Source organism: Palaemon carinicauda, chromosome 42, assembly GCF_036898095.1.
Source record: "Palaemon carinicauda isolate YSFRI2023 chromosome 42, ASM3689809v2, whole genome shotgun sequence".
Classification (NCBI taxonomy): Eukaryota; Metazoa; Arthropoda; class Malacostraca; order Decapoda; family Palaemonidae; genus Palaemon; species Palaemon carinicauda.
In genome coordinates, this window is record NC_090766.1 from 36,194,783 (window position 1) to 36,209,647 (window position 14,865).

General features: G+C 34.2%; 1 protein-coding gene across 1 annotated transcript in view; it reads left to right on the forward strand.

The window, feature by feature from the left end:
• Nucleotides 1-2,709: 2,709 nt before the first annotated feature.
• The window catches only part of LOC137633186 (solute carrier family 22 member 3-like), a 60,171-nt gene continuing 48,015 nt past the window's right edge, over nucleotides 2,710-14,865 (forward strand). Inside the window, exons 1-3 of the mRNA XM_068365343.1 lie at nucleotides 2,710-2,794; nucleotides 3,769-3,907; nucleotides 12,724-12,916. Of these exons, the coding sequence (XP_068221444.1) occupies nucleotides 2,710-2,794; nucleotides 3,769-3,907; nucleotides 12,724-12,916 (417 nt within the window). The remainder of the gene's footprint in view (nucleotides 2,795-3,768; nucleotides 3,908-12,723; nucleotides 12,917-14,865) is intronic.

Here is a 14,865-nt window from a genome sequence, read left to right on the forward strand (position 1 = left end):
CTGTTTTTAGACCCTCACCTGTTGATTGCGAGACTGTGATTTTAACTATTAAAAATATGAAAGAGACCAATGCGTGTGGACCAGATGGAATCTCTCTCCGTTTTATAAACGATTCATTATTCGTAACAGCTTTTTATCTTACGATCATCGTTAATACATCAATAGTAACTAATGTTTTTCCTGAAATGTGGAAAATTCCGTATGTAGTCCCTGTCTATAAAAGTGGAGATAAAGATTTAGTGGGCAATTACAGGCCCATCTCACTGCTGCCTGTCCTGTCAAAAATTCTAGAAAAAATAGTTGCTAAACAATTAACCTCCTATTTAGAATTGCATAAGCTTCTTTCCAAAACTCAACATGGTTTTAGACCAAAATTATCTACTGAGACTGCATTACTCCAGATATCTGATAAAATATACAACAATATGGAAAATAAGAAGATTTCTCTACTTTTGCTTTTGGACCTATCAAAAGCTTTTGATAGTGTTAGTCATGAAATTTTACTCAGAAAATGCGAAATGTTGAACATTGATACAGCCTGGTTTCGAAGTTATCTTAGCAACCGCCATCAAATTGTTAAAATAAAAAATACTATTTCTTCCACCAAACTAGTATCATTTGGAGTTCCACAAGGTTCAATTCTGGGACCAATTTTATTCATTATATTCGTTAATGACCTAGTTAATTACCTTCCCCACTGCTTTGTGGTTCAATATGCTGACGATACGCAAATTCTTATTGAAGGTGATAGTAACGATGTAGAAGCTATCGTGGAACGAGCTAACAACATATTATCTATGGCCAAAGTTTACTTTCAAAAAAATGGTTTGTTATTAAATACTGCGAAAACACAAAGTATCTTTATAGGAACAAGGCAATATTTAAATCGCATTAATCCGAATCTGACAATAAATTTTGAAGGCAGTCAAATCAAACCTCTAACCAGTGTTAGAACCTTGGGCTTTACTTCGACAATTATATGACTTTTGAGACACACATAGACAAGATTCACAGGAAAGTTATGGGAACCTTAATATATTTGAATAGAGTGAAAAATTATTTTGTACCCGAAACACGCTTAATTGTAGTACAATCTTTAGCTCTAAGCTTGATCAATTATTGTCCTCACCGTCTGGGGGTCAGCGAATAATAAGCACCTGAGTAAAGTACAAAAACTACAGAATTTTGCAGCTCGTGTGGCCCTTGGGACGGTGAGTAAATATGATCATATCACTCCGCATCTAATAAAACTAGGATGGTTAAAGATGAAAGAGAAATACAGATATGATGTATGTATTTTAATTTTTAAGATTTTAAGAGGCATTTTACCAGAGTGGCTATATAATCTTCAGACTGTAAACTCCATTACCAGACAGGCTAATGATTTGTTCGAAAGGAGAGTTCGAACTGATATGGGATCGAGAGAGATGACAGTGAGGGGTCCCCATTTTTGGAACAGTATACCAGTCTCTTTAAAGGAAACTAATTCGTTACCGTCTTTTAAATACAAATTAAAGAAACATCTTTAAATGGTATTTGATCTCTATATATCTAACATTTAACATTTTAGCTACTTATATTTATATATATATATTTAAAAATGTTTTAATGTGTTAGTTTAATTTTACCTTTGATCTTTAAAGATTTTTATGATGTTTTATGGTTTTCGATGTTTTAACAACTTATATTTCTATCTATACTTTTAACGTTTTTGGAACAGTGTACCGGTGGTCTTTAAAGGAAACTAATTCGTTACCGTCTTTTAAATACAAATTAAAGAAAAACTTCTTTAAATTGGTATTTTGATCTTTATATTATATCTAACATTTAATATTTTAGCTAATTATATTTATGTCTCTATTTAAAAATGTTTTAATGTGTTAGTTTAATTTTACCTTTGAGCTTTAAAGATTCTTATGATGTTTTATGGTTTTCATTGTTTTAACAACTTGTATCTCTATCAATACTTTTAACGTTCTAATATACGGTTTTTTATGCTCTTAACGTTTTAAATGCATATGTTTCTATCAATACTATTAGAACTATTATACATTTTGTTTTTCTCCTGACTTTTATAAGACTCGTGATTATAGTTTTTAAATGCTTTTTTTTAATTATTATTATTATTATTTTGAGTACGTATATTTTCTATCAATACTTTTAAAACTTTTATATTATGTTTAGTTTCTCTGTGTACTTGATGCTATGTATTATCCTTAACATGGATATTAATACCCAATGTATAAATTGGAAATAATTATTATTATTATTATTATTACTCTCTCTCTCTCTCTCTCTCTCTCTCTCTCTCTCTCTCTCTCTCTCTCTCTCATATTTCTTATTCATCCTTTCCATTTTCTTTCTCATTGCAGAAAATAACTACTGTGATCTCTCTCTCTCTCTCTCTCTCTCTCTCTCTCTCTCTCTCTCATTTCTTATTCATCCTTTCCATTTTCTTTTCTCCTTGCAGGAAATGAATACTGTGATCTCTCTCTCTCTCTCTCTCTCTCTTCTCTCTCTCTCTCTCATATTTTTTATTCATCCTTTACATTTTCTCTCTCTCACACATTTCTTATTCTTTACATTTTTTCTCTCCAGAAAATGACTTCTATGAAAATCTCTCTCTCTCTCTCTCTCTCTCTCTCTCTCTCTCTCTCTCTCTCTCATATTTCTTATTCATCCATTACATTTTCTTTCTCCTTGCAGAGAATGACCGCTGCAAAATTCGAAGACATCCTCACGCGTCTAGAAGTCGGCCCCTGGCACTGGTTCCTGTTCTTACTCTGTTCATTATGTGAGTCAAAGTACAAAGGAGGGATCCTCTTTGCAGCTTCCTTGTTACTTAATGCGACTTGTCCTCTTCCGAGAAATTGACGCCCAGACTTCTTTTACTCGGAATATTAGAGTTTTCTCTCCTCTCTTATAGTTATACATTCACTTTGAGTTATTCATTTTCAGAATGTTTTTCAGGGTTTTTTTCTTCTGAGTATTATAGTTGTTTTAATTTTAATATATAATTATCATTATCAGACGTCAGAAACAGTTAGTAATTTTCACCATTTTGAGAGAGAGAGAGAGAGAGAGAGAGAGAGAGAGAGAGAGAGAAGTTAATGTTAATAATAAAAGTCTTTAATATAGACCCACATTGATTACTTCTCTTTGTTTTAAATTTACACAGAAGGCTTATGAGAGAGAGAGAGAGAGAGAGAGAGAGAGAGAGAGAGAGAGTGAGTTAATATTAATAATAAAAGTCCTTAATATAGAACCACATTGATTACTTCTCTTTTGTTTTAAGTTTACACAAGAGGCATATTGGAGAGAGAGAGAGAGAGAGAGAGGAGAGAGAGAGAGAGAGAGAGTTAATAATAATCTTTAATATAGTCCCACATTGATTACTTTTGTTTTGTTTTAAATTCACCCGGTGGGCATATGAGAGAGAGAGAGAGAGAGAGAGAGAGAGAGACTTAATAATAATCTTTTGTATAGACCCACATTGGATTCCTTTTGTTTTGTTTTAAATTACAGTGGGCATATATATATATATATATATATATAGAGAGAGAGAGAGAGAGAGAGAGAGAGAGAGAGAGAGTTAATAATGATAATCTTTAATATAGACCCACATTGATTACTTCTGTTTTGTTTTAAATTACAGTGGTCATATTAGAGAGAGAGAGAGAGAGGAGAGAGAGAGAGAGAGAGAGAGAGTTGATAATAATAATCTTTAATATGTACCCACTTTGATTAATTCTGTTTTGTTTTACACAGGGGGTATATTCGGATCCATGCAGACTCTGGCTACGGCCTTCTTAAATCCAGCAGTCGATCATTGGTGTCACATTCCAGAACTAGTCGAGGCCAACTGGACGAAAGAACAAATCTGGAATGTTTTCCATGCCCAGGTAAGGTAACCCCAGTCGATGCTAACTCTCCTGGACTGGTGTTCGAGCCCCGCTCAAGCTCGATAGTGTTCTAGTTGTGTCTGCAATATCTCTATCCTTTGTGAGATAGGGATGGGTGGGGAAGGTTTTTGGAGCCTATAGATATACCTGCTGAGTCATCAGTAGCCATTGTCTGGCCCTCCCTTGTCTTAGTTTGAATCGAAACGGGGCTTGGGTGCTGATCATTTGTATATATGGTCAGTCTCTAGGGCATTGTCCTTCTACTGTCTTGGGATAAAAGTTCTCTTGCTTAAGGGTACACTCGGGCACACTATTCTATCTAATTTTTCTTCAGCCCTATTTTGTTAAAGTTTTTATAGTTTATATAGGAAATATTTTTATGGTACTGTTATTAATATATTTTATTTTTCATTGTTTTCATGCCTCACGGGGCTATTTTCCCTGTTGGGCCTCTTGGGCTTATAGCATCCTGCTTTTCAGCTAGGGTTATAGCTTAGCAAGTAATAACAACAACAACAACAAAAACAACAACAACAACAATAATAATGATAATAATAATAATAATAATAATAATAATAATAATAATAATAATAATAATAATAATAATAATAGGGCATTGTCACTTGCCCTTGCCTCTGGTATTCGTAAGCCAGCATATTTAGATACATTAATTTATAGGTATTTCAACAGTTAATTTGTCTACCATTTGAAAGGATTCCATACCATAACAATAATGATTTGCTTTTGAAAATTTATATATCCTTATTTCATTTATTTCAATTGTCTTCCACATCAATGAGTTATTAATGATGTTTCTGTTATTTTTATAAAGTTTTATAACATCATACTTTATTTATCAATATGGAACGCAATACAAATATTTGTTTTAAAACACCACTATTTTAAAAATCAGTAGGTTCACTTGATATTGGAATACGAAACGAAACTTGAAAGTGTTGGGGGGCGGGCCACAAATCAATTATTATTATTATTATTATTATTATTATTATTATTATTATTACTTGCTAAGCTACAACCCTAGTTGGAAAAGCAGGATTCAATAAGCCCAGGGGCTCCATTAAGGAAAATAGCCCAGTGAGGAAAGGAAACAAGGAAAAATGAAATATTTTACGAAGAGTAACAACATAAAAATAAATATCTCCTATATAAACTATAAAAACTTTAATAAAACAAGAGGAAGAGAAATAAGATGGAAGATTGTTCCCGAGTATACCCTCAGACAAGAGAACTATAACCCAAGACAGTGGAAGACCATGGTACAGAGGTTATGACACTACCAAAGACAAGATAACAATGGTTTGATTTTGGAGTGTCCTTCTCCTAGAAGAACTACTTACCATAGCTAGAGAGTCTCTTCTACCCTTACCAAGAGGAAAGTGGCCGCTGAATAATTACAGTACAGTAGTTAAATCCTTGGGTGAAGGAAAATTGTTTGGTAATTTCAGTGTTGTCAGGTGTATGAGGACAGAGGAGAATATGTAAAGAATAGGCCAGACTATTCGGTGTGTGTGCGCGCGTGCGTAGGTAAAAGGAAAATGAGCCGTAACCAGAGAGAAGGATCCAATGTAGTAATGCCTGGCCTGGCCAGTCAAAAGACCCCATAACTCTCTAGCAGTAGTATCTCAACGGGTGGCTGGTGCCTTCACCAACCTACTAAACATAAATTGCAGACTATTTATCAATATTAGACACCACTTTTATAAAAATCAACCTGCTCACTTGATTTTGCAATACGCACCGAAACTTGAAGGGGGGAGGGGACTCAAATCAATTGCAAAACCACCGTTTGCTAAGATAGTTCGCTCCCTTGACGAGAGTGTGTCTGCTCGTGACATCTTCGCTGATTTTGCAACCGTATCGATTTCCAAATTCAACATGGACTGGCGTAACCAAACGCCATCTGTTGGGTACGTAAATGACTACACATTGACTGCTGTGAATGTTATTGGCGAAACACATGAAATGAAATTTTTAGTTTACAGTTGAGCGAAACATGTATTGATAAACAGTTTGTGGAATTTCACAGTTATATACATCACCAATGGTTAAAATTATATGCTGATGAACCATATTATTTCATTTTCAACATAGCATTAAATTAATATTGAATGAAGGAAAGGTATATATGTATACATATATATATATATATATATATATATATAGATATATATATATAAATATGTATAAATATATTTATATATATGTATATATAGATATATATATATATATATATATATATGTATGTATATATATACATATATATATATATATATATTTATATATATATATATATATACGTATATATATATATATATATATATATATATGTATATTTATACTCCTATACTAACCTACGACGTTATAGTAGAGATATGTTTGCAATGCGTTTTTATATTGATAAATAAAACATGATGTTATAAAACATTTGAAAAGTAACAACTAATTTATTAATAACTCATTGATGTGAAACTCGATCAAAATAATAACAAAAGGGTCTAAAAATTATCAAAGGTGAATTAGCATTGTTGTGGTAGGGAATCCTTTCAAATGATAGACAAATTAACTGTTGAAATACCTATAAATGAATGTATCTAAATATGCTGGCTTATGAATTATTATTATTATTATTATTATTACTTACTAAGCTACAACCCTAGTTGGAAAAGCAGTATGCTATAAGCCCAGGGGCTCCAACAGGGAAAATAGCTCAGTGCGGAAAGGAAAAAAGGAAAATAAAATATTCTAAGAAGAGTAACAACAATAAATATCTCCTATATAAACTATAAAAACTTTAACAAAACAAGAGGAAGAGAAATAAGATAGGAGAGTGTGCTCGAGTGTACCCTCAAGCAAGAGAACTCTAACCCAAGACAGTGAAAGGCCATGGTACAGAGGCTATGGCACTACCCAAGACTAGAGAACAGTGGTTTGATTTTGGAGTGTCCTTCTCCTAGAAGAGCTGCTTACCATAGCTAAAGAGTCTCTTCTACCCTTACCAAGAGGAAAGTGGCCCTGAACAATTAAGGCCGATTCACACGACCCGTTTTCTTTCCGACAGGCTCGCCGTCGGTTAAGCGGCGTCTAGGTTTCTTACGTGTATTCAAATGCAACTGTTCACACGACCCCGACCGGTTTGACGGACGTTAGCCACCCGTCCCAACCAACGGGTGGATGATGTTTTGTGTGAACGAGGACCTGTATTGTACCCGTTCGTTTCGTGTCCTATAACCCCGACTTTTCCTCATAGTATAGAGTCATAGAAATTAGTTAGTTTGTTGTTGACACCATGTAATAGAGGTTAATTGAACTTTTTCAAGGGTATGAGGAGATGTTTGATATGGCAAACAAGATGTATAGAAATAATTTACTTAAATAAAAGATATGAAAAATGACTGGAGAGGCATTAAATAAAACAGGTAATTTATCGCAATTTTAATATTCTTGGCATAGTGCATAAAGCATTATGAAGTTGCATAACTTATTTTATCAACACAGTTATCAACCAACATCTTAAAGTGTCAAAATTATCGTAATTTACTCGGTCCTCACGTGACAGAGGCTAAGTAAACAATGAAAACCGCGCGCTGGTTAACGGATACGGAACGCCTCGTGTGAATGTACAACATTTTGACGGAGGTTAGCCACCACCCAGCCTGTCGGAAAGAAAACGGGTCGTGTGAATCGGCCTTTACAGTGCAGTAACCCCTTGGGTGATGAAGAATTGTTTGGTAATCTGTGTTGTTAGGTGTATGAGGATAGAGGAGAATGTGTAAAGAATATGCCAGACTATTCAGTGTGTATGTAGGCAAAGGGAAAATGAACCGTAACCAGAGAGGAGGATCCAATGTAGTACTGTCTGGCCAGTCAAAAGACCCCATAACTCTCTAGCGGTAGTATCTCAACGGGTGGCTGGTGCCCTGGCCAACCTACTACCATAAAATGTCAGAGGCAAGGGCCAGTGATAATGCCCTATTATTATTATTATTATTATTACTACTACTACTACTACTAGCTAAGCTGAAACCCTAGTTGGAAAAACAGGATATTATTATTATTATTATTATTATTATTATTATTATTATTATCTGTGGTGGATAACGGGGGAGGGTGGGCATTGGCACCCTAGCACTACCAGCCGAACTCGGTTGAGTCCCTCGTCAGGCTGGGAGAAGCGTAGAGAGGAAAGGTCCCCTTCTTTTCATTTGTTTGAAAAGTACAATAAAAGAACAGGTTGATTTTTATAATAGTGGTGTTTAAAGAGAAATGTTTGTAATGCGTTCCATTTTGATAAATAAAGTATGATGTTATAAAATATTCGAAAAATAACTGCTAAAATTATTAATAACTCATTGATGAGAGAGACAATCGAAATACAAGAAATACGGATCTACAAATTATCAAAAGCGAATTAGCATTGTTGTGGTATGAAATCCCTTCAAATGATAGACAGATTAACAGTCGAGACAAGAGATGACGTCACCAATCAGTACAATAAAGCGTTAAATCGAATCTCTGCAGGCCCAAATAGAACAGTTAGCCAAAGTAATAAAAACAACAGTAACTATTTCTAGAAACAATTGACCGAAAATAGCGAGAAACGAAGCATGTACTTCTTGGTGTCCCGGATGAGGGGGAAGATTTGTCTGGTGCATTAACAGATGAAGAAAAGGTTAGAAAGGTGTGGAATGTCATTGGTGAATGAATGAATGAATGATTTAAAGTTTTCAGGCAAGACGTCACAATTCGAGCATGTCGGAGACTTGGTAAGCGAGAAACAAATAGCAGCAGAAAACGGCCAATCCTTGTTGAACTTGATGCGAAGGGTGTTCGTGATTGCATATTAATTAAAACTAAGATCCTTTCGAACTGAATTTTGTAAAGAAGGATGTTCATTCCGCTGTGCGTAATGAATGAAGGAGGTTGAAATGGCAGAGAGAAATAGACCTGAAAACGTTGGATGCATCATTAGATTAGATTCGAAAGAAAGGAAGATATACCGTGATGACGTAATTATTGACCAGTGGAATGCATATCCTTTTTAATAAGACCACAAATACCTAAACTTAAGATGGCTTCATGGAATGTTAACCTAGCAAGAACTAAATTAAAGAAGAGCTCAGTATATAACTTTTTGTACCACTTTGATGTGATAGGTTTAAACGACATAAAAACTGATCTGGCCATCTCATTGCCTGGATATGTATCTTGCAAGAGTGCCGTTGGTGGCGGTACACCTAAGGGCCCGGCCAGATAGGAGGCGCGGGAAGCCTCGCGCCTCCTATCTGGCCACCTACATAACATACCTAAGATTTCAATTTGCCGCGGGAACCTCTTGCCGCTAACCTCGCCGCTAGCCGCGCTTGGTCTGGCCGAGCCCTAAAGGCGGCACAGCTCTACTGATAAGGCGCTCATTGCAAATTGGGGTGATTAGTGTCGACACGAGTATTGAAGGTCAGGTCTGGGTACGCCTGTCCTGTTCACCGGACAATATGTTTGGATTCATATATATTCCTCCATCAGATTCACACTATTTTAGCCCAACACTTATTAGCGCAATACAGGAAAAGGTCAAGACTGCAGGTTTTAGTACGAAATTTGTGATACTTGGTGACATGAACACACGTTTTGGTGCTTCCATTCGTAATTTGATTTCTTGTATTGATCTTGATGTGCATGGTTGTATGTATCCAGTTATAAATGTTGCAGTTGTAGTTCCCAGTGATAATGCATATGCTATTTTTGCGGTATGTGTTGAGTTAAAGTTGATAATAATAAACAACCTCAAGAGTGAAGATCAGCATTTTAGCAGCAAACTGACTTATAGAAGTGGATATGGATGGAAATCAGAATTGGACATATGTATATCGTCACCAAGTTTGATTAAACATTTAAGTAATTTTAATGTATGGCAAGATATTTCTTTACCTTCAGATCATGCCCCGATTTCTTTGACTTTACACCCTTCAATAAATGATATGTATGCCTTGCATTCACGTGCTAAATATCTAGGAGATCATGCCACTATGTATACTAATATATCTAATAATACCTTTATTAAGAGACCTATAAAATTTTATCAAATAAATGTAGAGAGTTTTCGTAATCATCTTCTAAGGCAAGATTTCCCTATTCTTAACCATGATAATATTGATGAATATGTTAATTCAGTGTCAAATATTTAGTATGAGAGTAGTCAAATCAGTCGTGTTAGGTAGGTATACAAGTCCATCAAATAATGTTTTCAATCAATCATTAGAAAGACGGGATAGGTTGTTGAATGATAATGATGATGCTCGGGGTTGGAAAGCCATAGATTGGAAAGGTCAATATCAGGAAACGAACGATAGCTGTATTCGACCTAATGATGAACAATTCAGGGAAATTTATGAAGAACTTTTTAACCCTACGAGACCAACAGAAAACCACCGAATGGATCTGAGTGATTATAACGTTACAATCCCTGTTTTAGATAGTGAGATCCTCGAGAACGAAGTAAAAACTCAAATACACAAACTAAAGCCTGACAAATCTGGAGGACCCGACGGATTAAGTCCAGGGCTTTTCAAGGTATTACCAGTCCAGTGGGTGATGATGTTGACTTCTCTTCAGCTCGTTATCCCTTTCCTTGGCAATTGGCCAGGGTAGTTACAATATTCAAACGAGGTGATCGTATATTTCCAGTTAATTATCGTGGAATTAATGTAATTAACGTGGTTTCAAAATTATATGACATGATCTTATGTAACCGTTTAATGCAAAGGTTTTCTCCCTATAGGGAACAGGCTGGTGGACAACGTTAAGACCACAGTATTACTTGATTTGGCTAAAAGGAAAAAATTACCTCTATTTGTTACCTTTGTAGACTTTTCCCAAACTTATGACCGTGTGCCAAGAAATACGTTATTTTGTATGCTTAATTAAACGGTTGGGTTGTGGGGCAGTGATGATCGCTGCTTTAGTAGCGATGTATCATGCCACACGTAGCATTATAGGAACTGCTGTTATTACAGCTACGGCGGGAGTGCATCAGGGATCCCCTACTTCATGTATCCTCTTTGTATTATATTTTAATGATCTGATTAAGTTGATTATAAAGATAATTGAGGTCTTGATGGGTTCTTGGTGTGGCTACATGCTCTTGTATTGATGGATGACAATGCCATATTATCTACGACTAGGAATGGAATGATAAATAAATTAGGACTTCTTAATCAGTTTTGTCAAAATAATGGTATGTAAGTAAATATGAATAAAATCAAATTTTTTGCTATTAATGTAGGGATGATTGAACGTGAATCAATGATAGTGGAGGATTTGACGGAGTCATGGTGCGATCGGTATATTTATTTGGGAAGTGATTTTACAAGTGATGGGTTGGTATCGTCTGTCATTGCTGCTCATGCGCAAGCCAAAATGTACCCCATTTTAAAATTCATATCTTTTGTATATAAAAACAACGATTTGCCATTTTATGTAAAGAACTTTTTAATGTGGCTTTAATGTCACCAACTCTTTACGGGTATGAGTCCTGGATTAATGGAGATCTGAAACCTATTGTTAAATTGTATAACTGGGGAATCAAACAACTATTAGGTGTTCAGAAGTCAACATGTGATGATCTGTGTTATTTGGAAGTAGGAATGCCAACACTAAAAGCTGTTGTAAGAGATAAACAAAGGAAGTTTTTCAAAAATGTGTGGAGAGAGAGGAACGGGATGGTAGACGATCCATGGGTACATGCAATTAAACTTACTTTAGAATACAGTACACCTACTGGTAGATATGTTTCAAACTTGATTTCAATAGATAAAGATGAGATCAAAGAAGATTTTCAAAACTTGAAACAGGCTGCAATAGAATCTTGCAGCCCGTAGTAACTCATAGGGAGACATAGATTATTGAATCCTGAATTTACTGTACACAATGTATTTACAAAAAAGATTAATGTTAATGATATATATATATATATATATATATATATACATATACATACATATATATATATATATATATATATATATATATATGTATATATATATATATATATATATATATATATATATATATATATATATATATATATAGAGCTTCTTTTACTAGATTAAGGTTGAGCTCTCATAACCTTGCTATTGAAACAGGTAGGTGGAATAGAAGAGGTAGAGGTCGCCTCCCATTAGAGGAGAGACTATGCCCTTGTGGCGAGGTACATGTGGTGGAGTCATGCCCTATTATACATAGTATACGAACTAATTATGATATAGATTCATTTCATCAGATCCTTGCCAAAGGTGTACACAGCACTGTGAAAATTGCCAACTCAATCTTGAACTGTTACCCATAGATAAATTTTCTTTGCTTTAATATTGATTTTTAATTTTGTTAAAGTGATTTATAGGAAATATGCCTAATGATTTTGATTGTGATATACTCGTATGCTAAGGAACTATTATAAATCCTGTAATTTCATGGACTACATAGTATATAGAATAATGTAAATATCCCTATTGTATAATAGATTAATGTTAATATGTAATTATATATATTGTATTTTTTGAATGTAGAATTTGTGGTCAATAAAAATCTATCTATCTATCTATCGGCTACCACCCAATATTGGGGGAAGTGCCTTGGTATATATATATATAGATAGATTATTATTATTATTATTATTATTATTATTATTATTATTATTATTATTATTATTATTATCATACAACTCTAGTTGGAAAAACAGGATGCTCTAATCCAAAGGGATCCAAAAAGGAAATATATAAATTCCTATCTATTTTCATTACCACAGACGAAAAATCGGAGGAGTGGAGCAGCACTCGCAATGCGAAATGTTCGTAAGGAATTATACGTCATTGGTGGGAGCCATTGACGTTGAGGACTTCGAAGGGGATCCTCTTAGACCTAAAGGCGATTGGCCTATTCAGCCATGTTCCTCCTGGGATTACGATCATCCGTCTTCCAGGTCTACCATAACGTCGGAGGTGAGTATAGGAGTATATATATAAAATCATCATCATCATTATTTCCTACCCCTATTTACGCAAAGGGTCTTGGTTAGATTTCGCCAGTCGTCTCTATCTTGAGCTTTTAATTCAATAATTCTCCAGTCATCATCTCCTACTTCACTCTGTATTGTCCTCAGCCATATATATATATATATATATATATATATATATATATATATATATATATATATATATATACATATATATATATATGTATATATATGTATATATATATATATATATATATATATATGTGTGTGTGTGTATGTGCGTGTGCGTGTCCGGATTTAAATGTACATCAGTGCTCAAGTGGGAAAAATGCTGCCTAACCAAATCCGTCTGGTGAAAATATTAAATCTATATACATTAAACGTTTGTTCTTTCAAATTTATAAACTCTCAACTTTTCAATGAGAATATTTTCACTGCGATTTAAAAACACTCCTTCTCAAAGAACGAGTTTTTAAATAGTTAGGAAAAATACTCTTTAAAAATTTTGCATTTAAGAATACATGGCCCTGTCAAAACTTTGCTCATTTTTCATTTTTTCCGGCAGATCTTCGCCAGCAGAAAAATAGAAATTATTTTCTCAGAGGCCTTGTGTCTTTTCACTAAAAGATGCTTCGCCTACTGCTCCTCCTTAAGTTTTCCTCGGGAATTATTTTTTTCTCACTGGAACACATCTGAAATATCATTGCAATGTAAAGTTTCTTTAAAATAAAATACTTTTAGGTTTTGTTTCTTGCCGTTTGTCATGATAAACACTGATGAAAATAGTTCTACTTAACTTTGGTCACTTTTCTTTTTCACTTTTACCAAAAAGAGACGAGTTTTTCTTTATAATTGAAGTATAGAAGCTGTTTAATTATTATTTTCTTTGTATCAATTTGTTTAAAGATTCTCCCTAAACAGTTCGTCGCTCAAGGGATTAACTACTGCAGTGTATTTGTCCAGTGGCTACTTTCCTCTTGGTAAGGGTAGAAGAGACTTTAGCTGTAGTAAGCAGCTCTTCTAGGAGAAGGACTCTCCAAAATCAAACCATTGTTCTCTAGTCTTGGGTAGTGCCATAGCCTCTGTACCATGGTCCTCCACTGTCTTGGGTTAGAGTTCTCTTGCTTGAGGGTACACTCGGGCACACTATTCTATCTGATTTCTCTTCCTCTTGTTTTGTTAAAGTTTTTATAGATTATATAGGAAATAATTATTTAATGTTGTTGTTGTTCTTAATATATATATTTTTTTTTTTGTTTCCTTTCCTCACTGGGCTATTTTCCCTGTTGGGCTCCCTGGGCATATAGCATTCTGCTTTTCCAACTAGGGTTGTAGCTTAGCAAATGATAATAATAATAATGATAATAATAATAATAATAATAATAATAATAACATCCTTAACTATTCCTTCACTCCTGCAAACATTTTAAACTCTCCACCATCGCCATATATCTCCAGATTTATCTCCCTATTGGTTCTTGATGTACCAAACTGTTCTTCCTAAAATCCTCAAATATTTATTTTTCGTCTGCATTCAAAATTCACATTATTCCCATAAAGGAAATTTGGTTCAAAAGCACACAGTTTACATAAAGGAAAGTTGGTTTCAAACACACTATTCCCATAAAGGAAAGTTGGTTAAAAAACTCGCTATTTCTCATAAAGGAAAGTTGGTTAAAAACTCGCCATTTCTCATAAAGGAAAGTTGGTTAAAAAAGCTCACTATTCTCATAAAGGAAAGTTGGTTCAAAACCACACTATTCTCATAAAAGAAAATTGGTTAAAAAAAACACTATTCCCATAAAGGAAACTTGGTAAAATAAAACTCACTATTCTCATAAAGTAAAGTTAGTTCAAAACCACACTATTCTCATAAAAGAAAATTGGTTAAAAAAACACTATTCTCATAAAGGAAACTTGGTAAAATAAAACTCA